This window comes from Rhinolophus sinicus, linkage group LG13 (genome assembly GCF_036562045.2).
Source record: "Rhinolophus sinicus isolate RSC01 linkage group LG13, ASM3656204v1, whole genome shotgun sequence".
In the NCBI taxonomy this organism is placed as follows: domain Eukaryota; kingdom Metazoa; phylum Chordata; class Mammalia; order Chiroptera; family Rhinolophidae; genus Rhinolophus; species Rhinolophus sinicus.
This window is the reverse complement of record NC_133762.1, coordinates 37,146,898-37,172,720: the sequence shown is the minus strand read 5'-3', so window position 1 is coordinate 37,172,720 and position 25,823 is coordinate 37,146,898. Positions and strand designations below refer to the sequence as shown.

General features: G+C 40.8%; 1 protein-coding gene across 2 annotated transcripts in view; it reads left to right on the top strand.

The window, feature by feature from the left end:
* The window catches only part of ASIP (agouti signaling protein), a 90,701-nt gene that overhangs the window by 51,257 nt on the left and 13,621 nt on the right, over nucleotides 1-25,823 (top strand). The window contains exon 9 of one of the 2 annotated variants that reach the window (XM_074318251.1): nucleotides 3,771-3,817. In XM_074318251.1, the coding sequence (XP_074174352.1) occupies nucleotides 3,771-3,817 (47 nt within the window). Of the gene's footprint in view, nucleotides 1-3,770; nucleotides 3,818-4,026; nucleotides 4,478-25,823 lie in introns of those variants that run through there. The other variant, XM_074318252.1, reaches the window with a different exon arrangement.

Sequence of the window (25,823 nt, the reverse complement as noted above, 5' to 3'; positions counted from 1 at the left end):
TATTCCCCAATTGAAAAAAAAAAAGAAAAGAAAAGAAAAAGAAATTCTGTTTAAAAAAAAAAGAAAGAAATTCATACTAATGACCCCTTCTAAAAGGATAGACTACATGGACCAGTGTGGCAAGCCTACAGTTGAAATCTACTTGAGGACTTTAAATGCCAGCGATTGTGTTAATTCTAGTGTGTGCCTGTCCTTATGAATATGAGTAGGTATTGTTTATGGACAAATTGGGGAGAAGGTTCTGTATGCCTGCAACTGGGGTAGCCAGCAGTGTCTTCTGCTCTGCAGACCAAGGCCAAGGCACCTGAGGAAAGGCTGACTCCTAATTATCACTGTCTGTGTACTGCCTCTTTGCCACCCCTACCCCAACCCACCGCTTCAGGGGCTCCATGCAAAAGGCAGCATTTGTGGGAAAAGATCTATAGCCACATGTTCCCATGTCTATGCAGAAGAATTTGGGGCAAATGCCTTTGCTTTAGGACCCAGACTGACCCCTAAATGGGAGGAATGTTCCAGGGAGCCCTTTGCTATGACAAGAAGGTAGAGCCTCAGTGCTTCAGAGTTGACAGCCTGCTCCATACACCACTCCCCTGAACCATACACCCAGGACACGTCTAAAATATGCTGAATCATGGAAGAAAAAGCAAAAGCAAAAAATAAAACAAAAAACACAGGTTTTCCTAACTTTCTTCTGCAGGTATTTTCTTGGATAGGAAGGGAAACAAAAAGTCTGATAAAGAGGATGGTCCTCCTTCTCTACTACTGCTGACAGTGAATATTTAAAAGGTTGTGGCTGATTTGAGGGTGGGACTTTGTACGAAGCTTCCCAAAGTGGCAAGGATGACCCCCTCCCTGCCTCCCAGACCCCCTAATTTGCTCTTACTAAATGCTAGGTCAGAGCAGGGAACAAGATCCTGAAGCCCTTTGGCTCTAAACAGGCCCTTCAATTCCATCCATCAAAGACATGGCCCTAGTTCTAGAAGCTTCAACCATGCACTACAGGAGATTTAGAAAAGCTGGAGCCAAGCCTTTCTCATTTCCTGATGTTATTTCTCACTGCCCTTCCAGGACTATCCACAGAATCCAAGGGACTATGTGGGTGAGTTCAGCGGGGGTGGCATTGCCAGTTATAGTTCATTCTTTTTATTTTTTAAATGTATTTTTATTTTTTTAATTAATTAATTTTTACTGGGGAATATTGGGGAACAGAGTGTTTTTCCAGGACCCATCAGCTCCAAGTCACATCTCTGTTTTCAATCTAGTTGTGGAGGGCGCAGCTCACTGGCCCATGTGGGAATCAAATCAGCGACCTTGGTGTTATGAGCACTGCGCTCTAACCAGCTGAGCTAACCGGCCACCCTATAGTTCATTCAGAAACAGGGTTTAAGTTTCACATAAGCTTGTTAGCGTGCTAGATTGTTTTGAAGTTATTGACCAAAATAAGTTACATTTTTGCATAGACCCCATGTTATTTAAGCTTTACAATAATACTATGCTTTGGAATGGGAAAGTTTGAGTATCCCTATTATATAGATGAGGAAACTGACATAAAGTGATTCCATGACTTGCCCAGATTTGCTGAGCTCTGTTGTTACCAGAATCAGGACTAGGATTCTGATTTCCTAACTTCCAGTTCAGTGCCTTTTCTACTCTTCTGCCTTAAGAATAAACATCCTACAAAAAGTTACAGTAAGACAGGAATACTTGGCAATAATTGAACCCCTTCCCTGGGCTCCCATTCTAAGTGTGGGATCTTCGTCTTTCAAGTTAGAGTCCTCTTTTGTCACAATCTGCTCCCCAGATTTATATGCAGTTCCTGTGCATGGAGCCCCACCAGGCACTTTACATACTATTATCTCAGTTTGTCCTCCAGGATCTCCATTGAGGATATTATTTACCCACATTACTGATTTAAAAAACAAAAAATAAACGAAAAAAACCCTGAAGCTCAGGAAGGCAGATAAATTAGCTTAAAATCCCAGAGCTTGTAAGTGGCAGTTGGAGCTGAAACCAGGTCTTCTGCTACTCTGGTCCTCTTTCTACTATATCTTAGGGATCCAGAAACACTAGCCATAATAGGAATCAAACATAGATCATCTCCTAAAGACATGAGCGGGTTCATGGCTTTACCTGCGTGAAGCAGATTCCAGGACTAGGATACCCTGCAGTACAGTAGAGAACCTCTGGTTTCTCCAGAAGGGCAAATACCCTTCCCACTGGGTACCCACACGGAAACACGTGAGCATTCTCACGTGGCATGTGCTGCCCCACCTTCCCCTGCCAGGGGTTTGGTCACAGCTATAGCATCTTGTCAACCTATTTAAACCAATTTGCAGTCGCTGGTAGCAAAGTGTCTTTCCCTGATAGGCTGAGTCATTGAGCCTCTGTAGACTTTGGAAGAGGGAATCATTAGCTGAAACATTCAAGAACCAGAAGGTCGTGGAGAGGTATGTAATAATTTCATCCAGATGTTAGGACTGGTTTTTTTCCTTTTCTCTTTCAATCACATTCAAAGTGTGAGCAAGTTGTTTTCATCTTATCAATCAAGCTAGGTGGGAAGAACTTTGCTTCCTTTATTCTTGGGGGGTTCTGCACCGAAAGATCAAGAAGGCTAACAGCATTTGGATAATTCAGGGAGGTATCTGAATTATCAGAGAGCACTTTGCACAACATAACTGAATTATCTGGATAGGTAAATGGGGTTGCAAGTACATCAGCAAAATCCAATTAGAAACCTCCAAGTGCATTCTAATTTATAGCTTCCACACTGTTTACCTGCAGTGTAGACAGCCCATCTGTTTTGAAATCCTTCTAAGAAATTGTGGTTGTGCAAATTAGTCTAACAAATAGCTGAATGTGCACGTCGCTCTGGTAAAGGGAAAGGCAGACCTAGCCATAAGTACATTTTATCTCATAGCATCTGAGCAGCCTAGGTGGCTTGGCAGCTTTGTGGTGCTATGTGGCTCCCAGCTGGTCATTAGATAACTCATAAAACTCCTCTCCAGCAGCACAGGCTTTCCTGAGGTTAACTCTTCCTGTGGAGCTGGGATGAGGGAAAACAGGTCTTCCTAAACTGCAGCTGCACCTGACAACCCCCCCGACGCTACACCTGAGCTCCTGCTCCCTGGAAGAGAAACCTGAGTAAAGATAGCCGTGGCAGCAGATAAAGCTTCTTCTTGGCAATGCTGCTTCTGACTTCAAAACTGTGGGCACTGAGCTAGAAAGCAGTGCAGAGAGAGAGAAAGTAAATGACATTGGGAAATGGGAAACTCAGGCTAAGAAAGAACCTGACTTTCCTCCCCTCAAAAAGATGTGCTTTGCAAGGTTCATCTTTTCATCTGGCCTGATAAGTCTCAGGATTTTCAGTCCTTAAACTCCTTGAGCAGAACAAAAGAGTGCTCAACAAAAGTGTCTGCTCTATTTATACCTATTTACTAGATTAAATAAACAGCCAGGAAACAAACAAAAAGAAACACCTTTGAGGTGTTTTCGCTGAATCCCTGTGATTATATACAGCTCCTCTTAAACATGTTTGCTTCGGTGCTTTTAAGTTTTGATTGAAATCCGCAGTGGAAAATATGTTTCAAAAGAGGAAAAAAAATCACCCAACACACTTCTGTGCCTTGCATTTTGACCCAGCCCACAAAATGATTGGAAGAATCTTTGCAGACCCACTAGAGATCCCGGAGTCCATTGGAGAACCATTGAGCTAAAAACATCTTGATTTTAGAACCGTCTTTTGATCTGGAATTATCTGTTATTGACCACAGAGAGCTGCTACTTACAATTCCTGGGAGAGGGCCCTGTACAGTGAGAGGTGAGCCAGTGCGGGGTAAAAAGAAATCTCTTTCTCTTTCTCAGTGGGTGTTTTGGTACAGTACGATACTTATGCTTAGCACGATATCTATGGGCTCAATTTCTTTTTTCCTTTCACCTTATCTTCTTCCTCGTCTTCCTCCTTCTCTCTTCCTCCTCCTTATCTTCTATTTTTTCTTTGTTTGCTTCTTCTATAGAAAAACGTTCCCCAAGCCCTCGGTGCCTAGATGATTTTTTGCCTGGTACATTCTGCTAATTGGAGTTTTGGAGTCAGTTTCTTATTTGGGTGCAAAATTTTCCTGAATATTTAAGCACCTAAATTATTGTAAAAGCAGCTGGCAACTGCCTATGCTTTGTAGACAGGTAACTGAGATGATACCTGAGAAGAGAAGGCTGCAAGTCGGTACCCTTCACTGTACCCTACCCAAATGCCGAGCTCTGTTGAGATATGTGTAAGAAAGAAGAACCTTTTGGAAGAAGCAGCAATGATGCAATGAGCCGACAACGCAGATGATATGAAGACCGAGTTCGGGGAATAATGAAAGCATACCCTGGAAGCATGAAATTACAAATCTCCCAACTGAGCGGAGCCCTGAGAATGAGATAGTTCCTTTGGTCAAACTGCTCTGAAAGTAAAGGAAAAAACTGACTTGCATTGAAGGTAGGGAATGTATCTGTGTCTCTTCTGCTAAAACAACAGGGATCTCATGAAGGATCAAGGCACTAACACTGATGGCTTCACTTTGGGCACAGCCCTCAGCAGGATGGCCCAGTGTAAAGGGAATTACCAGGAATGGGGGTGGGAGGCATTACAGCCTGTTGGTTTTGGTCACTCAAACATCCTGGCAAACAGATGTAGAAAGGAGACTGACCTTTACCTCAAAAGAAGTAAATTGTAGGTTGAAATATTTGGTTTCAGTCTCTGGTTGAGTCTTTGAAAAGCAGACCTGTGAGTCTAGGAAACCAAATACCAGATTGTATTTATTGCTTTGGAACTCTGTGAATTCAAGGCTATAAGGAAATGTATGCTTCACATTGAGACAATTACTTCTAAGTGGCTGTATTACTGTCGAGTGTACATCTTGTGCAAATGGCTCTAGGTTGGAATGCAGTCCGGGAAAAGGGCTGTTTCTGGTTCTTCAAGACAGTCTGGAGGAACCTCAAAAGTTAAAATGCAGTAGTCCCCCTTTATTTGTGGGGAATATGTTCCAAGACCCCCAGTAGATGCCAGAAACTGAGGATAGTACCAAACTCTATACATACTATGTTTTTTCCTACACATACGAGTACATACCTATGATAAAGTTTAATTTATAAATTAGGCACAGTAAGAGCTAAACAATAATAGCTAATAATAAAGTAGAACAGTTAAAATAATGTACTGTAATAAAAGTTATGTGAATGTGGTCTCTCCCTCAAAATATCTTATTGTACTGTACTCACCCTTCTTCTTGTGATGATGTGAGATGATAAAGTGCCTTAAGTTGAGAACTTTCGCTTTTTCACTTAAAGGAGGCACTTTATGGCTTCTCTTTGGTGTATCTGAATTGCCAGCATCACTACTCTTGTGCTTTGAAGCTATAATTAAGTAAAATAAGGGTGACTTGAACACAAGCACTGTGAATCAATCTGATAACCGAGATGGCTACTAAGTAACTAACGGGAAGGTAGAGTATACAACATGGATAGGCTGGACAAAGGTGATTCACATCGGGGGTAGGATGGAGTGAGACTGCAAGAGATTTCATCACACTGCTCGGAATGGTGTGCAATTTAAAACGTATTCATTGTTTATTTCTGGAATTTTTCTACTTAATATTTTTGGACCACAGTTGGCCATGGGTAACTGAAACTATGGAAAGCAAAAATGCAGATAAGGGAAGGCTATTGTAACATGCAACTTGCCATGTCTCGGTTACACCATGAATATTTCTCTCTTCCAAGCACACTTGCCCATGGTAAGCATTATAGCAAACATGCCGTTACAGTCAGGCACAGGGAAGCAAAGGTGCCAAGTGTTCAGAGTTGGGCAAAGAGGTAAGGAACCAGAGCCAGGACACCAGTCAGAGGGAGAGAAGAGTTCTTACAGGAGAGAAATAGAAAATAGGAACCAAAAAGATTAGATGGCGGGGTCAGGGTGTAGGGCAGGGTATCATCTTTGATTCAGAGAAGAAAGAATACAATTTGGGGAAAATATATTCAAAGAAATAGATTGTTAGTTGAGAGAAAACTGACTTTAGTTGAACAGGGAATGATACTTGGATTTTGGGGAGGATATTGGAAAGAACTGTAAAACTAGAGTCTGTATCCAATTTAAATACCTGTGTAGCTGGGTCTAGGGGCCAAAACAGTCCCTAGAGCCCTTAGAAGTCTGCATTTTGCTCATAGGGCAGCTATCTTGAAGAAAAAGTAGAGAAATGGGAGCATTACAGAGAGGAAAGACTTCCGTAACCCCCTCTGATAACCCCCACAAAGATAAGATCCAGCCATAAATTGCCTGCTAGACATCCACCACTTCTGTCTCCATCTGTTCCTCAAACCCGTGCTTACAGATTCATTCTTTATATTCAGATATTTGTAAGAAGATTCATCTTGGAACAAAAGTACTAAATTCAAAACATTCTAAACCACAATTTGAATTTTGTTTAAAAGATGAAAGGATGAGAAGTGCGACTCTACTCACTTGTTTAGAAATAGTCGTTGCAGACAGGATCCCAGGCATTGTATGTTTCAGTCTTCCCTTGGTTTAGTCTGTTCTCAAATGCCATCAGGCCTCATTCAATACCGTCAGTCATTTGGCTTTTAGAAAGGGGAAAGTGATTGTTTAAAATTGCCTTTTTATGTCCTGTATTTGCATGCGTCGACATTTGCTTCCTGGGAAGTGTACAGTGATGACGGACTGGATAGCTGCTTTGTCGCTTCAAGTGTGAAATAAATTAGGAGGCCTTCTCCATCCTTGGCATCACTATAAGTTAGGGACACAGAGTCAAAGCATTCACTGCTTGGGGCCTAGCCTCAGTGTGGTCAGCACGCCTGACTCACAGGAGCAGCAGGCCCTGGTGCGCAGAGCTCAGGAGCAGGGATTAGGAGACCAGTTTCTGGGCCTGCATCCACCTCTAACTTTCTGTGAGGCTTTAATCTAGGCGTTGACCTGCTCAGGGCTGCCACCTGTGCACCCAATAGGAAAGCAATGACTAGCCCCTCCTACATGCAAGGACACTTGTGGATAAAATGACAACTGAAGCATCTGCCGTAGCTGGGGGAGAGGGAGTGGGGTCAGAGAGAAACTACGTTGTGATAGTTGACTTTTTCTTCATTTTTAAAATCCTTATCTCCTTCTTCCCTGGGCCCTTGAATGGTCTGAACACACTTTTATTTTCTCTTAAGTTTTTTTTTTTTTCCCCCTCATTTGTTTCTATGTATCTTTTGATCTCTCCTCTAATTTTTTCTTTGACTCGGTTCTTTAAAAGTATGTTGTTTAATCTCCATGTATTTGTGGTTTTTCCTGCTTTCTTTTTACAATTGCTATCCAATTTCAAAGCCTTGTGATCAGAGAATATGCTTGGTATGATTTCAATTTTCTTAAATTTGCTGAGGCTAGTTTTATGTACCATTATGTGGTCTATCCTTGAGAATGTTCCATGTACACTAGAAAAAATGTATAGTCTGCTGTTTTAGGATGAAGTGTTCTATAAATGTCAGTTATGTCCATTTTATCTAATGTGTCATTTAGGGCTGCTGTTTCATTATTTATTTTCTGTTTGGATGATCTATCCATAGCTGTGAATGATGTATTTAGGTCCCATAGTATAATTGTGTTTTGGGCAATTTCTCCCTTTAGTTCTGTTAGTAGTTGCTTGGTATATTTCGGTGCTCCCTGATTGAGAGCATAAATATTGATGACTGTTATGTCTTCTTGCCATATAGCCCCTTTACCATTATGAAATGTCCATCTTTGTCTCTTGTTACCTTTTTCACCCTGAAGTCTGTTTCATCTGATATCAGTATGGCTACACCTGATTTTCTCTGGATACCATTTGCTTGGAGTGTCAATTTCCACCCTTTCACTTTGAGTCTATGCTTGTCCTTGTAGCTGAGATGTGTCTCTTGGAGACAGCATATGGTTGGGTTTAGTTTTTTGATCCAATCTGCTACTCTGTGCCTTTTTATTGGTGAGTTCAGTCCATTTACATTTAGGGTGATTATTGATATGTGAGAATTTCCTATCATTCTATCTTTAGTTTTCTGGTAAGACTGTGTCTCCATTGTTTCTTTGCCTTTTTGTTGTCTGTTATTTCTGTGTGGTGGTATTCTATGATATTTCCCTCTGTTTCTTCTTTTATTACAGTATATATTTCAGTTCTGGATTGTTTTTGAGTGGTTACCTTTAAGTTTATGTAAAAGAAAGTTTGATATTTAGAGTATTCCATTTTCTTCAGCATGCCTACTTTCTCCATTCCCTGTTCTGGTTCAAGCCTTTATTCTCCCCCTTTTTATTGTTTGGTTGCCACAAATTGTCCCTGTTGATGGTGCTCAAATAGTGTCCTTTAGTATTTCTTGTAGTGCAGGTAGTGTATTAGAAAATATCCTCAGCTTCTGTATGTCTGGAAAGGTCTTTATTCCTCCTTCATATCTAAAGGATACCTTTGCTGGGTATATTATTCTTGGCTCATAATTTCTCTCTTACAATAGTTTGAATATTTGGTTACACTCCCTCCTGGCTTGTAGAGTTTCTGCTGAAAAATCTGATGATAATCTAATGGGCTTTCCTTTGTAGGTTACTGTCTTCTTTTCCCCGGCTGCCTTGAGGATTCTTTCCTTGTTGTTAATTTTTGACAGCTTTAATACAATGTGCCTTGGAGAAGGCCTTTTGGGATTGAGGTAATTAGGTGTTCTGTTTGCTTCATGGATTCGAGGGTCCACTTCTTTCCACAAGTTTGGGAAGTTCTTATCGACTATTTGTTTGAATATACTCTGTTGCCTTCTCCCTTTCTTCTCCTTCTGGTATGCCCATTATTCTTATTGCTCTTTCTGATGGAGTCCAAAAGTTCTTTTAGAGTTTTTTCATTTCTTTTAAGTCTCAAATCTGTCTCTTCTTCCATCTGTGTCATTTCCAGGTTTCTATCTTCGATGTCACTGATTCTTTCCTCCATCTGGTCAACTCTACTACCTAAACTGGCTATTTCATTCTTAATTTCTTCTATTGAGTTCTTAATCTCCAGAAATTCTATTTGGTTCTTTTTTAAAATTTCAATCTCTTTGGTAAAATGTTCATGTTGTTCTTTGATTGTGTTTCTGAGTTCATTAAACTGCCTTTCTGTGTTTTCTTGCATCTCGTTGAGTTTTTTCAGAACTGCAATCTTGAATTCTCTGTCATTTAAGTCACATATTTCCATATCTTTAAGTTCATTTTCTGGAGACTTTTCACTTTCTTTCTGAGCTGTCTTGTTGCCTTGGTTATTCATGGCAATTAATGATTTATTATTTCTCTTCCTAGACATCTACAGGAGTGGGTTCTGCAACAGGTTGATAGGAAGAGGTCTTTCTTTTGTTTTCCAGTACGTGTTGGTAGAATGTTTTATTTTCTCTCTGACTGCAGCCTTTTTTTCTCTCTCACACTGTAGTGTTATGTTTTCTCTGCACTATTCCAGCTTCTCACACAATGGGGGGATTCCCTTAGAGACGCCTTCTCCTCTGTTAATAGTTCGCCTGGGTCACAGGGTGCAGTGTCCGTGTAGGTAAGTGGAGAGCTTTTGAAGTTCCAAAGCTCTTCCTGCACCAGATTCAGAGCCTGTATGTTTCAGCAGTTCTGTTTACTCCTGCAGGGATCTGCCCAGATAGGTGGGGGCAGGGGCGGGGTGAGTTGTGAGAGGTGGCCCAGAGCAATGTCTGCGACCACCACCACAGCCGGTCCTGCTTCCACAGCTCCCTCCCCTTGCCGGAATTAGTTGGGCTGTGAATCTGTGTCTGCAGACCACAGTTGTCTGAACTGCAAATATTCTGTTCTTTTGATCTGACACTGCTACTGTTCCACTTCTAGCACTGGGCAGGTGCAGGTGGGGTGAGCTCTGGGAGGGTAGGGAGGGGGCGGCTAGTCTCAGTGCCTAAGGCTTCCATTCTCTGTGTCAGTGAGGGCTTAAACCACTGTTTTCAGCCTTATTCCCTCAGTCCTTGCTCTGAGGTCTCTGCTGTGAGTGTTGGGTTCAGCTGTGTTATATGCTGTTCCCTCAGCCCTGTGGGCCATAAACTGAGCCCTAACAGTCCGAGTTCTTCCCTCTCCCACAGCTGCGGAAGTTCCAGGATGCAGCAAGCTCAGAGCACTGAGCTAGGTCTGGGTCCTGCGCCCACACTTCTCCCTTCCCTCCTCCCCTGCTCACGCGATTCCCCCACCTTTAGGTGAATTCAGTAGTGGGCCTCTTCGTCTTGCCTGTCTGCTGTGCACAGAGTCCTTTGTGGAGTTGTAGTTGTTCAATTTGTTGTAAATTCCAGGGGAGATTTCCAGAGGCTCACCTCACGCCGCCATTTTGATGACCTATGTCTAAAGTTCTCTTAAGTTTTTATTGAAAGTTTTAATGTTTTTATTTAACAAAAAAGTCTTCAGCATGACGAATTTTCACCATGTGAACACACCCTGGAAACCTGAACCTATGTCTAGGAATAGTATATTCTGGCACCCAGAGCCCTCTCACACCCTCTTTCAGTCCCTTTCCTCCTAAGGGTAACCGTTAACCTGACTTCTAACACCATGTTTAAGTTTTGCCTGTTTTGGGGGCTTTACATATGTGTATGTACTTTTATGTGTGATTTTTTTTTGCTTAATATTAGGTTTGTAAGATTTATTTGTTATTGTGTGTAGTAATATTTTGTTTATTCTCATTGCTGTATAGTATTTCATGAATTAGTATACCACAATTTATCCATTCCCTTAATGGAACATTCTTGAACAGGTTTGTTTGTTTTTTTTTGCTTTTGTTTTTTTTAGAGTAAGTTAAATTTTTATATTGCCTTGGCCAATGGCAGAGAAAAGCAGGACCATTTTTTCCCCTAAGGAAATGGGTACCCACTTTATCATTTACAATTATTTTATAATTAGATTGATATTTTGTAAGATAGAAGTCTCTGTAACCCTGACATTTAAATGCCTCCTTTTCACTGATATGATAGAGGTAGCAAAGGCCAATTATTTGTATCACTTGTTTTCTACAATCTTGTTTTCAAGCAGGCTTAACATTTATTTAGTCACTAAACTGTCCAAATCTAAAATATTTCCATATTCTCTGCAGTGATCACATTCCATCACCCACACTGCCTAAAAATACCCTGATTTCCATCATTTAGTAGAACCACAAGGGCCATTAGGAGACAATAAAATCCCTAGATAGCTTCTCTTCTGTACATCTGCACTTTCTTCTGATCAATTAGATTTGGGTAGTTTGGAGGTGAAAAATGAAGGAAAAAGAATTTAAGCCACAAATCCTTATCTTTCCCACAAAAAGCACTGACAAGCAAAGTTGGTGAGGAAAAAGCTCAACCATGGAAGGCTTTTCTGTTTTGAACTCAAGTTGATTATTACCCCAAGTTTATCATTAAATTATTACTCATAAAATGTCTCTGTGTACTTTTCAAGTGAAAATATCATAGACGATGGTCCTATCCCATCTGAAAACACAAGTCAGTATTTGTGTCGCTAAGGGAAAAACAGGTCTGCATTGAACACAGATTAAATTTGTATTTACAGTAGATTACATCCCTTAGTGCAGAAAGGTGCTTTTAAATAATCTGATTTACAGTAGATACTCCATTTTGGGATTTTTCAGAAATGGTAAGACATTTTTCCTTATCCTGATGCCTGCCTCTCATCCAAGACCCTCATTTAGAAATCTGAGAGAGTTCCCATCAAGATGACTGAATAGGTAAATGCCGTGCTCCCTCTTCCCATGACTACATCAAAATTACCACTAAATCCCGTGGTGCCCAAGGACTTGGTAACTGTGGTTTCTGTTCATCTGTCCCCATTCACAGCTTTCTCTTGTCCTCTCAGGTAAAAAAATTTACAACTAAATTATACAACAATAAACCTGGAGAAACATCTGAAGACTAGCTGAACAGAAGTCCTATAACTAAGGATTTTAAAAAGCCACATCTAAACTGGTATGAGAGACGGAGATGTGAAACCACCTGGCCCCACACCTATGTCTGGTGGTTGAGAATCAGGAAGGATCTCTCTGCTGCAGAGCTCCCACTGGAAGATTGAGGGGTCCCAACCCCTCATTGGGCTCCCTAGCCTGAAGCACCAGTGCAGAGTAGCCCCCACAACATCTGACTGAAAATCAGCAGGGCTTCAGTCCATCCAGGTGAGAGGGAAAGCTGCTAGAAATCCAGGTGTCCTCTTAAAGGACCTGTGCACAGACTCACTTGCTCACAGGCACTCACCCTGAGCTCCAGTGGAGGGACAGTAGCTTGGGAGGCGCTAGAGACATACAGGGAGAAACTGAGTTGTGTGGCTGCAGGGCAAGGGCCGGAGGGACAGCCGCCATTGTGCTTGTGTTGAACCATCCTCCCACACAGCCAGCTGGTGGGCTCCATCTTTCCTGTGTTCAGCCCTCCCTCCACACTTCGAACAGTTTTCTGATGAACATATGAACGTATTTTTATTGGCTATATCTAGAAGTTGAATTGCTGAATCATAGGACATGTGTGTTCTGCTTTAATAGATAATGCCAGTTTTCAAAAGTAGTGTGTCATTTTACACTCCCACCAGCCATGTATGAGACTTCTGTTTTTTCTACATCCTCCCCAATACTTGGTATTTAGCCATTTTGGTGGGTGTGTAGTGGAATGATTTTTTATTTTAATTTTTATTTCCTTAGTAACTAGAGAAGTGGAGCATCTTTTAATATATTTATTGACTATTTGGCTATCCTGGTTTGTGAAATATCTTTCAGGTCTTGAACCTATTTTTCTGTTGGGTTGTCTGACATTTTAATTGCTCTATAGGAGTTCTTTAAATATTATAGGTATTTGTTGTGTATGTGTTGCAAATATTTCCCACAATGCTGTCAAGTCATATTGGAGTCTGAGGCAAAAGGAAAAATCAGAAATACTGATACTTACCTTTATTTAAAATTTTTGATATTTTGTTCATCATGGATATTTTGCATTAATTTTAATTTTAAATAATATTGCATTGACATCTTACTTGTCTTGATTATTGAGTTTTTTGGTGCCCCCTTAAAAATTTGTGTCCAAGCCAAGTGCCTCAGTGCCTCATCCTAATCCTGGCTCTTATCCCATTCTGTGGTTTGCATTTTCACTCTCTTTATAGTATTATTTGTTGAAAAGGAGTTCCTAATTTTGACAAGGTCCAATTTTTCCAGCTATTCTTTTATGGTTAACGTCTTTTTTCTTTTTTTTTAAGTTCTGTTTAAGAAATTTTTCCTTGCCTGAAGTTATGAAGATATTCTCCTATGATTTGTTCTAGAACAGTGCTGTCCTGTAGAACTTTTTGCATGTTGGAACTGTTGTCTATCTATGCTGTTCAAATATGGTAGCTACTAGCCACATATGGCTATAGAGCACTTGAAAGGTGATTATTATGTCTGATGAACTGACTTTTAAATATTACTTTTAATTAATTTATGGCTAGTGACAATATGATCTGACAGTGTTTTGCACTTGGAATCGATTTTGGTCAGATTTTCTTTTTCCCCCTTTTATATGGATATCCATATAGAAGGAAAAAAAAGTGACCCAGCATCATGTCCTAAAAAGACTTATGTATCTTGATTAAGCAGTTGTCTATCTATATGTGGATCTGGTTCTAGAATATCCATTCTTTTCTGTTTGTCTATTATTCTGTCTATTAGTCTGGGGTGTGTCTGTCGTGGTAGAATAAGTTCTTCATGTTTCTGGTCTTCCCCAGGATTATCTTGAACTTCTGCATTTCCACATAAATTTTAGAATAGCTTTTCAAATTCCACCAAAAAACGAACAAGAGTCATGGCTTTCTCTAGGAGTTTGATATCTTTGCTTCTTTCTTTCTCTCCTTTTTCTTCTTCTTTACTACTTAGCTCCACTTCCTGTAACCCTTTATTCCCATCACCTAATATCCATCAAATTCAAGATGTTACTCCCTCCTCCCAACTCCATATTTGAATCCTTTTTTTTTTCATTAAACTTTATTTTGATGGGTCTCAAGATTCTGTGACAGATTTTTGCTCAGATTGTTTCCGTTAAAAAGTACTGATTTTAAAAATTAATAACTTAAAAACTGCCACACAATAAAACACAAATGATCCACAAAACATTCTCCTTTCCTTCTGAAGGTTTTAGGATGCATTGTAATCATTAACCAGTCTTTTACTATTAAACTTAAGTGGCCAACTGAGACAAACAGTTCTGAGACCATTCTTCCACCACTGATTAAGACTGGGGTGGAAGGTATTGGGGATAATATTCATTTAGCCTTGTGGAGCTTTCTGGGCAGACTTGGTGACCTTGCCAGCTCCAGCTGCCACCATGTCCATTGCTTTGATGACTCCCACAGCAACTGTCTGTCTCATGTCACAAACAGCAAAACAGCCCAAAGGGGGGTAGTCAGAGAAGCTCGCAACACACATGGGCTTGCCAGGAACAAAATCAATAATGGCAGCATCACCAGATTTCAAAATCTTCAGGCCATCTTCCAGCTTTTTCCCAGAACAACCATCAGTCTTCTCCTTCAGCTCAGCAAATCTGCAAGCAGGGTGAGCTGTGCAACAATCCAGCATAGGTGCATATCCGGCCCTGATTTGGCCTGGATGGTTCAGGATAAACACCTGAGCCTTGAAGCTAGCTGCTTCCATTGGTGGGTCATTTTTTCCGTCATCAGCCATATTGCCATGATGAACATCTTTGACAGACACATTCTTGACATTGAAGCCCATTGTCCCCAGGAAGAGCTTCATTCAAAGCTTTATGGTGTATTTCAACAGACTTTATTTCAGTTGTAATGTTGACTGAAGCAAAGGTCACCACCATGCCAGGTTTGAGAACACGAGTCTCACTTGACCCACAGGGACAGTACCAATACCACCAACTTTGCAGACATCCTGGAGGGGAGGATGCAAAGGCTGGAAGAATTGGTGGCAGGATGCAATCCAGAGCTTCAGGCAACACGGTTCCACGGGCATTACCATCTTTATGGGTGACTTTCCATCCCTTGAACCAAGACGTGTCAGCACTTGGCTCCAGCACGTCATCACCATTCCAACCAGAAGTTGGCACAACTGCTACTGTGTCTGGGTTGCAGCCAATTTTGTTAATGTAGATGCTGACTTCTTTAACGATTTCCTTGTATCTCTTCTGGCTGTAAGGCGGCTCAGTGGAATCCATTTTGTTAACACCAACAATTAGTTATTTCACACCCAGGGTGTAAGCCAGAAGAGCATGCTCACGGGTCTGCCCATTCTGGGAGAGACCTGCTTCACATTCACCAACACCAGCAGCAACAATCAGGACAGCACAGTTGGCCTGAGATGTGCCTGTAATCATGTTTTTTATAAAGTCTCTGTGTCCTGGGGCATCAGTGATGGTCACATAATACTTGCTGGTCTCGAATTTCCACAGGGAGATATCAGTGGTGAGCCCATACTCACGTTCAGCTTTCAGTTTATCCAAGACCCAGGCAGACTTGAAAGAGCCCTTTCCCATCTCAGCAGCCATCTTCTCAAACTTTTTGATGCTGCTTTTGTCGATCCCACATTTGTAGATCAGATGACCAATAGTGGTAGACTTGCCAGGATCTGCGGGTCCAGTGATGACAGTGTTGACATGAGTCTTTTCCTTTCCCATTTTGGATTAGATTTAGTGGTGGTTTTCACTACAACCTGTGTTATGGCTGCAAACCCATTACGAAAAAAGCTTTGAATGCTTTATTTATCTGAAGAGCTTACTTGGTGGGTCATACAACAAATTAAAATTTAGAAAACATTCACATTTGTGGAGTGCTTCACAGTTTTCAGGGTGTCTACATGATCTCATTTAATCCTCTTTTTGGCCCATGGTGGTAAGCAGATGAGATAGTGGGTTCAGACAGTTTATGTGGCTTGCCCAGGATCACAAAGAGAAAGTAACAAAGCCTAAAATAGAATCCAGGTCTCCTGATTTTTTATTCAGTTCTCTTTCCAATTTCCCTTGTCTCTACAAGCTACCAAAGAGAGTTGGTCCCTAGAAATCAGAATAAATCAATGTAGGGTTGTGCCACACTCTTCCCCACAAAAACAGACAATGCTTCCTTCAGGGTCCTGTAATGTAAGCTGCTCCCTTCTGAAGAGTCTCTAAGCTTCACATTACCCAAGGGGTCATACATAGTGACCTTGTAAATTAGTTTGCTCAAGTAAAATCCAAATGAGTAAGGAGAAGAAGAGAACCACACCCTAATAACTTACAGAGCCAGCAGAAGAGCAGCCCCTTCAACTGATGAAAATTTACATAGAAATTTGAAAATTATGAGACCAGTATTGAAAATCCCCAGAGATTTTACTAATAAGACAGGCTAAGCCTCAGCAACCTGCCCACCTAGGGCTTAACTTTTCCACTTAGTGCCCCTTATTAGCTTCTGAAAGAAGCTGAATTAAACCTTTCTCTGGCAGGATTTATTTTTCCAGGTTAACTCATTAGGCCAAAGTTTTAGTCTGCTGGGATCCATTCTGAATTCAGTTCTTTTTATATCCTACCCATGAGTAACCTCAGTGCAGCCACTTCCCTTCTAACACCGTCTAACCTCTGCGTCAACACCAATTCCAATTCCAAATACTAGGGAGAAATATAGGGAGATCAGACCACAAGACTTGCGGCCATCTCTTCAAAGGATAGAGATGAAATGGGGAAACTGGGGGCTCCCAGGGTCTTTTAAAAATCACGTGGCTTAGTTTGCTCATTTATTCTGTTCTTTAGATTCCACATATATATGAGATCATATGGTATTTGTCTTTCTCCATCTGACTTATTTCACTTAGCATAATGTTCTCTAGGTCCATCCATATCGTTGCAAATGGTTAGATTTCATTTTTCTTTATGGCCGAGTAATACTCCATTGTATAAATGTACCACAGTTTCTTAATCCAGTTGTCTGAACAGAAATAGTCTCAGAGATATAGAGAAAAAACTGAGGGTTGCTCAGATGGGGATGAAGGAGAAGGTGGGGAGTAGAAAGCACAAATTGGTAGCCACAATATTGCCATGGGGATATGAAAGACAGTTTGGGGAATATAATCAATAATGTTGTTAAGATTTGTAGGGTGTCAGGTGGGCACTTGTCTTATTAGGGAGACCACTTCTTGGACTGTGTAGATGCCTGACCCCTGAGTGGTACACCTGAAGCCGAAGCTGAATAATATTGAATGTCAAGTGTAATTTAATATATATATATAAAATATATACATATATAAAATATATATATTATATATATATTATATATATAATAAAATATATATATATATATATGTATATGGTCACAGGATGTGGAGTACAGCATAGGGAATAGAGTCAGTGGAATTGTAACAGCTATATACGCTGTCAGAGGGGTAGCAAATGGGGGGGGTTATCACATTGTGAGGGTGTAAATGTCTAACTATTATATTGTTTTGCACAACTGATACTGAAAAAAAATCACTGAAAAAAGAGCTTTAAAATAAAAATATTAAAATTTAAAAAAAAATTTTTAAATAAAAATCTCACAGCAACACATCTTGCTTCCGCTGCCTAAGGAAAGGGAAGACACTCAGCTCTGGCTTCCCTTAGAGAGGCTGATAAAGGGTGCTGTAAGTAGGCAAACCATTTTTTTTCTGCTGCCTACAGAAATCTATCTTCTTTAGGTTTAATTTTCAAATGACCTGGGTTGCTAGAGCTCCCCTCTGTAAAATAAATGCTACTCTTTACTTTTGCTTCTTTTGTAAAACCAGATCTCTTGGTCTGTTTACTGCTGCTTTTCAGCTGATGAAAATTTATTCTTGTCATTGTGAATCGGTGAGAATCTTCCTGCCCATGAGATGCAGCTTGAAGTAATTTTTGTAGTATGGTTGTTTGTATTCTCGTTCGTCCTTGAAATTACAGGCAAACAAGCAGTAAGCCTCCTCTGCAAGGTGAAAAACAAAGTTCCTTTGACCTCTGCTCTTTGAGGGGAAGCATGAGTTTAGTTGGCAACTTAAGTATGCTTTCAGAGTGAGTGAAGCTGGGGCTATTTTGGATAGTTTAAAGAACTTGTCAGTTATCCCTCCTTTCTTAGTTTTCAAGAAAGCTAAACAGATGTACTTGCTTCACTTTTGTGCGTCAGAATAGTTAGGAGTTTAGCATAAAGGAAGCAATCTCTTGCTAACTAGTAGCTTCTTATTTCTCTTTACCCTGCTTTTTCCATTTTCTAGCAGTAAAAAAAAAACACAGAAAACGAAAAACAAAAACTTGAAAGAAGTATTGCTTCATTTCATATCTATTAGAGCTGAAGCAGATGAACAAAATTCCATTTATCGCAAATCCTCCTTTTCCTTTCTAAGTTTTTTATTTTTTTTTTATTTTTCAGAATAGATGCCCATTTTGACACATTTTAATGTCCGTGAGAGGAAAGCTTGAGTTAATGTTTTCACTTGTAGATGAGTTTGCTCTGCTTTAGTGACATTGGACATTTTTTCTGCTGTTTCCATTGCAGAAGCTCTAGGAGGCTAAAGGGATGGCACATTGGAGTTTTGCTGGGTGATTTGCATGACGGGGGGTGTCTTTGTGGGATCAAGAGACCTTGACCCCCTTGGAAAAACACTTTCATAGGTGTCTGTCTCAAAACCTTTTCTACTCTCTTTAAACAGAACTAATTTCTTAACACAGTCTTAAGGTTTGCCAAGTTGTATTTCCTTGGTTCTGCTTTGATCATTTTCTATAGAAAATTTCATCTGACATCAAAGCCTCTTCCCTTCCTTCTGCTATTAAGTTGCTGAGAGCTCTAGCAAACCATTGGCTCAACTCCAGGCCAGACATAGTGAGTGCAGAATGTAACCCAAGTAAAAGGAATTCAGAAAATCAGAATAAAGAATGATTACTGGGGCAAAGAAAAGGGGGAGAAATGGTTTATGGAGGGCAAAACCAAAATCAATCACATCACCACTGAGGTCTTTGGTGAATAATGAACACTAAATCAGGCCGAAGAGAATGATACCAGGAGATTAATCATTTCAGCAGCTCCTACCAGCATTTTATTCCTTGTACGCTATAGGAATGAGTATCTGGGAGGCCTGGATGCTGATTCCTGTGTCAGTGGAACAGGGAGACAGATTTCACACGGACAAGTAACCACCTGGATGATTTGTGTCCTTTTGCTTCTTGAGGAGGAACACAGCCTCAAGCCTTCTCTCAAATTCTAATTCAGGGCCCCTTGGGCAGATCCCGGGCCTGCCACAGGGTTCTTGGTTTCAGAAGAGTCCTGAAGCAGGCTCCACATAAGGCCTAAACCACCCATTAGAATATTATTCAATTTAGTATCTGTTAGGCATAAGAATTAGACCAGTCAGTTCAGTCAGAACAGTCAAATCGGTCTGTGTGTATAGATGCAGCCCAAGAGATCAAATCATTTTGGTGGTGTTAAAAAAAATTATTCTGATACTTGCAAAAATGGTAAAGAAGACTTTACTGAGGACAATTGGTAATAGGGATTTGCAGTAGGGGAGGGGAGATCAGGCTCAACTCTGAATACAACAAAAATGGTTGGTGATTTATAGCCAATGAGCAGAGTGAGAAGGTCAATGAATGGAAAATTACTAAGAGGAGACGAAAGGTAGGGGGATTCTTGCTAAAATGACCTAATGTGAGTCTTGCTAAAGGCAGGCTTATACATTAAAAATGGGTCATGAAGAACTTGAACAGATATCAAGAAGTGATCAGATATGGGGGCCAATGTTGAGTTCTAGCTGAGGAAAGGTTTCAGAGGAACCTAATTAAAGTTTGGCCAGGTAGAGCATCTTTGTCAGTATCCACAAGCTTTCTTCTCTTTCTCCCTGTCCTTTCCCATCCTGCTCCCCCAACCCCAACAGCTACAAAAAAGAAGTCTCCACTTTTCTCACTGGCCCATCCCTTATACTTCCCAGACTCCCTCATTATAAAAAACAAGCGTGCCACTCTCAGGACTCCAGGTTTAGCATCTCAACTAGCAGATGTGTCTCTGACTCATTCCAGCCTCTGACTGCTACGGTCGGTTTACTCCCTGATGAAAGAGTCAAGGCCCTTCCCACTTGTGCTTCCCAGATGTGGAGAGCCATCCCTTACAGACCCACTGAGAGCAGTCCCCAGCCCTGTGGGGAGACCCGTCTGTAGAAGAGGAAGAGTTAGTGATTAAGCAAACACGTCCCCCTCGCGTTAGCCAGCACATTTATAGGCAGTATGGCAGTCAACAGCTTTTAGTGATGGAATACTGAGTGTATGGAACTGAAGGAGTTCTAAAACCAGGGCTTAAGAAGTGGGGCAAATACTGTTTTGTTTTGTTTTGTTTCATTTCTACTGTAGCAATCTGGACTAGGCCAGGATGGCAGACCACCAACCAAGGAGTTTGTAGTTTTCCTCCTTTACACTTCGGGAAGAGGTACCAACTTTCTTGTGTGGCTGTGGAGTCAACGCAGACTTGGGATTGAGTCGTCTCTCTGTCACTCACTACCCCTGTCCCTTGGGCTGCTCTAAGTTTCAGTTTCCTCAGCTGTGATGTGTAGCTGGTTAAGAGAATTAAATGTGCATATGGTAATTGCCTAGAGCAGAGTCTGGCATATAGCAAGTACTGAATAAATGGAAACTCTTATGATTTATATACCTGCCTTTGTCACTAATTAGCAGTTTCAGTTTCCTTGCAGTGGAAAGAGTAGCACAGTGGAAGAGATTCTAGTCTTGAGTCTTACTGATTCAAGTGTCTGCTTGGAAAACCCCTTTCCTACTCTGAGCCTTGGTTTCTTTACCTGTAGAACCAGAGTCGATGGACAAAATCAGTGTTTCTCACACGTCTGTACATCACAATTGCCTGGAAGCTTATAAAAAATATGTTTCCCAGGCTCCATCCTTGGAGATTCAAATTCAATGGGCCTAGGGTAGGCTTTGGAGTTTACATTTTGTAAAAGCTCCCCAAGAGAATGGATGAACAAACGTGGTAAATGTACCATGGAATACTAATCAGCAATTAAAAAAAAAGAAGAAGAAGGGGCCGGCCCGGTGGCTCAGGCGGTTAGAGCTCCATGCTCCTAACTCCAAAGGCTGCCGGTTCAATTCCCACATGGGCCAGTGAGCTCTCAACCACAAGGTTGCCAGTTCAATTCCTGGAGTCCCACAAGGGATGGTGGGCTCCGCCCCTTGCAACTAAGATTGAACACGGCACCTTGAGCTGAGCTGCCGCTGAGCTCCCGGATGGCTCAGTTGGTTGGAGCGCATCCTGTCAACCACAAGGTTGCCAGTTCGATTCCTAGCCCCCCCCCCGCCCCCCCGCAACTAAAAATTGAACATGGCACCTTGAGCTGAGTAGACGCTGAGCTCCCAGATGGCTCCGTTTGTTGGAGCGCATCCTCTCAACCACAAGGTTGCCGGTTAGACTCCCGCAAGGAATGGTGGGCTGTGCCCCCTGCAACTAGATAGAAAACGGCAACTGGACCTGGAGCTGAGCTGCGCCCTCCACAACTAAGACTGAAAGGACAACTTGAAGCTGAACGGCACCCTCCACAACTAAGATTGAAACAACAACTTGACTTGGGGAAAAAAAAAGAAGGCCTGGAAGTACACACTGTTCCCCCAATAAAGTCCTTCCCCCATAAAATCTTTAAAAAAAAGAAAAAAAAGAAGAAGCTATTTATGCATGAAACAAAATGGATAACTTTCAAAAAAAACATTTTGAGCAAAAGAAGTCCAGCACAAAAGACTTCATTCAGTATGATTCCATTTATATGAGTACAGAAACCAGTAAAATTGGGTGGTAGGAGTCAGAATAGAGGTTACCTCTGAAGGGTGAAAATGAGTATTGACTGGAAAGAGGCACAAGGGAACTTTCAGGAGTGAAGGAAATGTTTTATACCTTGATCTTAGTGGTGGTTACACAGATGTATATATAAATTAAAATTAATCAAGTTGGATACTTAAAATTTGTGCATTTTATGGTATGTAAATTATATCTTAACAAAGTACCGTTATTGTCTAATCATTATGCTGTACTTGAAACTAATATTATATGCAACTGTAACTGAAAAATTAAAAATTATTTTTAAAAAAAGTATTGTTAGCATGGGGGCAAAAATCTCCCCTGACAACTATAATGCATAGCCAGACTTAAGTTCCCTGGACAAAATAATCCCTAAGATCTCCTCGGTTTCTAAAACCCTATGATTCTTATATTGCCATCTCAGTCCACTTGCCAGTCACTTTTACCCACAAATTAGATTATCTCTTTTACCTTTCTTGGTCAAATACAAGATCAAAGATATTAAGAAAAGCCAGAGTCCTGAGCCTACCCTCGCACTCAGATAAGGGATGCTGATGAAACTTAAGGGTTGTCTAGGCCACAGTAGGACAGAACAAAGGACAAGGAACAGACATTGAATCACCATCAGTCTAATTTATAACCTGTCCTGTTGGGCCAATGGGACCAACAAGTCTGAGGATTTTCTGTTGTTGGTTTTCTTTTCCACCCATTCATTCATTTATCAAATATTTGAGTGCCTGCTTTGTGCCAGGCATTGCTTGGTAGTGGGAACAACAAAATGAGTATGACAAGGTCCCCTCCTTCTGGGAGTTTAAATTCTACAAGAAAGGAAAGTCAATATGAAGATAAACAGAGATAATTGCTAACTGTGATAAGAGATATGAAAGAAATAGGATGATGGGATAGATAGAAATTGGTGAAGGACACTATCCCAGTTAGAGTGGTCAAAGAAGGAGGTGGTATTTGTACAAAGATCCAAAGGTTGTCAATGATCCAGCCATGCAAAGAGCTGATAGAATCAAGTTCAAGGCCAGGGAATGAACATTAGGGCCAAGGTAGGAGTTTAGTATGTTCTAGGAACAAAAAGGAGTACATATGTCTAGAATGCAGTGATTGAGGGGAGAGAGTCTATCTATCGGATGAGGTCAGAGAGAGTAACAGGCTCTTGTAGGAAATTTTGATTTTATTTTAACAACAATGGGAAACTATTAAAGGTTTTAAGTAGGGGGGTGATATGTGATTTGAATTGTGCCCCTCTCCATCCCAAATCTCTCTGGCTGCTAATGGTAACAGATAGAACAGGACAAGAATGGAGAAGGGATGTCAATTAAGAGACATTAACAGTTGTCCAGGCAACAGTGATGGTGGCTTCACCTAGGGTAGCTTTGGTTAATGGTTCAGCAGGGATTCAGAACCTGTGAGTCTGGGTGAACCAAACACCAAGAACAAGAACTATCAACTTGCGAGGTTGATGAATTCCTCCTGCTGAGTTGGCCTTGTCTTTCTAATGTTTTTCCCCCGCATGTCATGGATGAGGCTGATTAAAGCATTTCTTGGAATGTTGGACTCAGTCCCTGAAGTGCTTTTCTTCAGACCTATTCACAAAGAGGCAGTCTTGAGAAGTGAGCCAAATTTATGACAAGGGCCTGGTCCTCACCAGGCCCTTTTCATTAGTCCCTTCCTCTCTTTGGTGTCCCATCTCCACCCTCAACAGAATCTGCCTTCCTAACACCATGCCCCAAAGCGCTCCAGACCCTTCTTCCTTTACTTCTCTCTCTCTTCCCCTCCACAGAGGTCTGCCCTTAGGTAAGAAAACAGAAAACTAATCCAGTAACACTAATTACTACCAACTTAATTATGATTGAGAGCTACTAAAGTTACCCCAGTAGCCCATAAGTCATGCTATGGAAACTGGTTAAGGAAAGATATTTTGAGGCAGAATATGGCTTAAATTCTATTTTGTAAATTATCCCATTCTGCCTTCCCCTAGAACTCAGACTAGCAGAGAGAGGTTGTCTGAACAAAAGCATTAACTGGAGACATTATTGACTTTGGACCACTGTGGCCTGGATCAGTGGGTAGAGGGATTTGGAGCAGCATAGGGTGGCACTAGCTTTCCATAGAAACCTCCAGAGATGACAGTCCAGGCAATCCCTGGATGGAGGGTCCCCTCTTGTCTTGCAGAAGACAAGAGCCCAGAGATAGGCCAGAGAACAGTGGACCTGAAGGAGGCAGGACCTAACTAGTCTCCCGAAGGGAAGGGTAGGATTTGGAGAAGGAGATGAGGAATGGCCATGACATTCTAGACAAGATGAAAATCAACTTTCATATGCAGACTAGAAGCTACGAGTCCAGAAATGCACAACTCTGCCCATATCTTGCTCCCTGTTCCCCACCCATGGTTGTAAAAGGCATGCTGAGGGTCACGCATCAGCTCATGTCTGGTAACAGCTGATTCTGACTGGTGCTGATGGGCTGTCTTCCTTCCCTCACTGCCCTCTCCACCTGGGCAAACTGGAATCCACTTAGGGATATGCAACACTAAATCACAAACCCTGGTCTTTTGGGTGAGATGAGCCACGCTTTATTCTGGTTAAAGAGAGGCATCCATTCAGAGAGAAACAGAACCACCATCTTGGCTTGGCTGTAAATAATTGCCCCATTCTTAAAAACATCTAAAGACCTAAGAGGTCTGAACCCTGCTAATCAACTTTTCAAAGGTACATGATTTACCAGATATGGAGACCACATCAGAGTACAATTTACTTCTTTTTTTCCTTTTTTAGGAAAAAAAATTAGGAAATATTCTTTAGGAAAAAAAGAATATTTTTAAAGATAGAAAATTTTGTCCTTATTTATTACCATATTTGCTTCAAGTCTTTTTTATTTAAAAAAATTATAGATGAAGTTTTTGGAACCTTGCACTTCCAATCCCTGTAACTCTTCTTCTATTTCTTTGTCTTTTCCTCCCTACTTATCTTTCTTTTTTCTTCTCTATTTCTTTTTCTGCCTTTTTAATTCTCTTCTCATTAATTCTAAAATCTAGTGAGCTTATAAACTTTTTTCAAAAAGAAGGTTAAATTGATATTTCTTTAAGTCTCTCAATTACTTTTTGTTTTGTTTTTTCCTACTTAAATTTTTTTTTTTCATTTTTTTCAATTACATTTACAACAATTACAATAATTGTTGATATACAATTATATTAATTTCAGGAGTACAACAGAGTAGTTAGACATTTATATAACTTGTGAGCTAGGCAGGCCAAAGACAGAATGGGAGACAATGTTGAGACCTCGCCGAGAAAAGGTTTCAGAGGAACCTAACTAAAGTTTGGCCGGGTAGAGCATCTTTGTCAGTATCCACAAGCTTTCTTCTCTTTCTCCTTATCCTTTTCCATTCTGTTCTCCCAACCCCAACAGCTACAAAAAAGAAGTCTCCACTTTTCTCACTGGCCCATCCCTTATACTTTCTAGACTCCCTCATTATAAAAAACTTTATGGCTGAGTAATATTCCACTGTATATATGTACCACCTCTTCTTTATTCATTAATTCATTGATGGACACCCAGATTGCCTCCATATCTTGGCTATTGTAAACAATGCTGTAATGAACATATGGATGTACATGTCCCTTCAAAGTAGTGTTTTGGGTTTCTTCAGCTAAATAATCAGAAGTAGTGTTACTGTGTCCTTCTTTGTCTCTTGGTATAGCCTTGGTTTTAAAGTCTGTTTTGTCTGGTATGAGTATTGCTACTTCAGCTTGTTTTTTTCAGAAAATATCTTTTTCCATCACTTTACTTTCACTTTACGTATGTGTCTTTCAATCTGCAGGGAATCTTTTGTAGACAGCATATGTAAGGGTCTTGTTTTCTTATCCATTCAGCCACCCTATCTTTTGATTGGAGTATTTAATCCAATTATATTTAAAGTAATTGTTGATAGATATGTAGTTATTGCCATTTTATTCTTCATATTTTTAATCTTTTCTTCTTCTTCTTAAAGAAGTCCCTCTAACATTTCTTGTAATACTGGTTTGGTG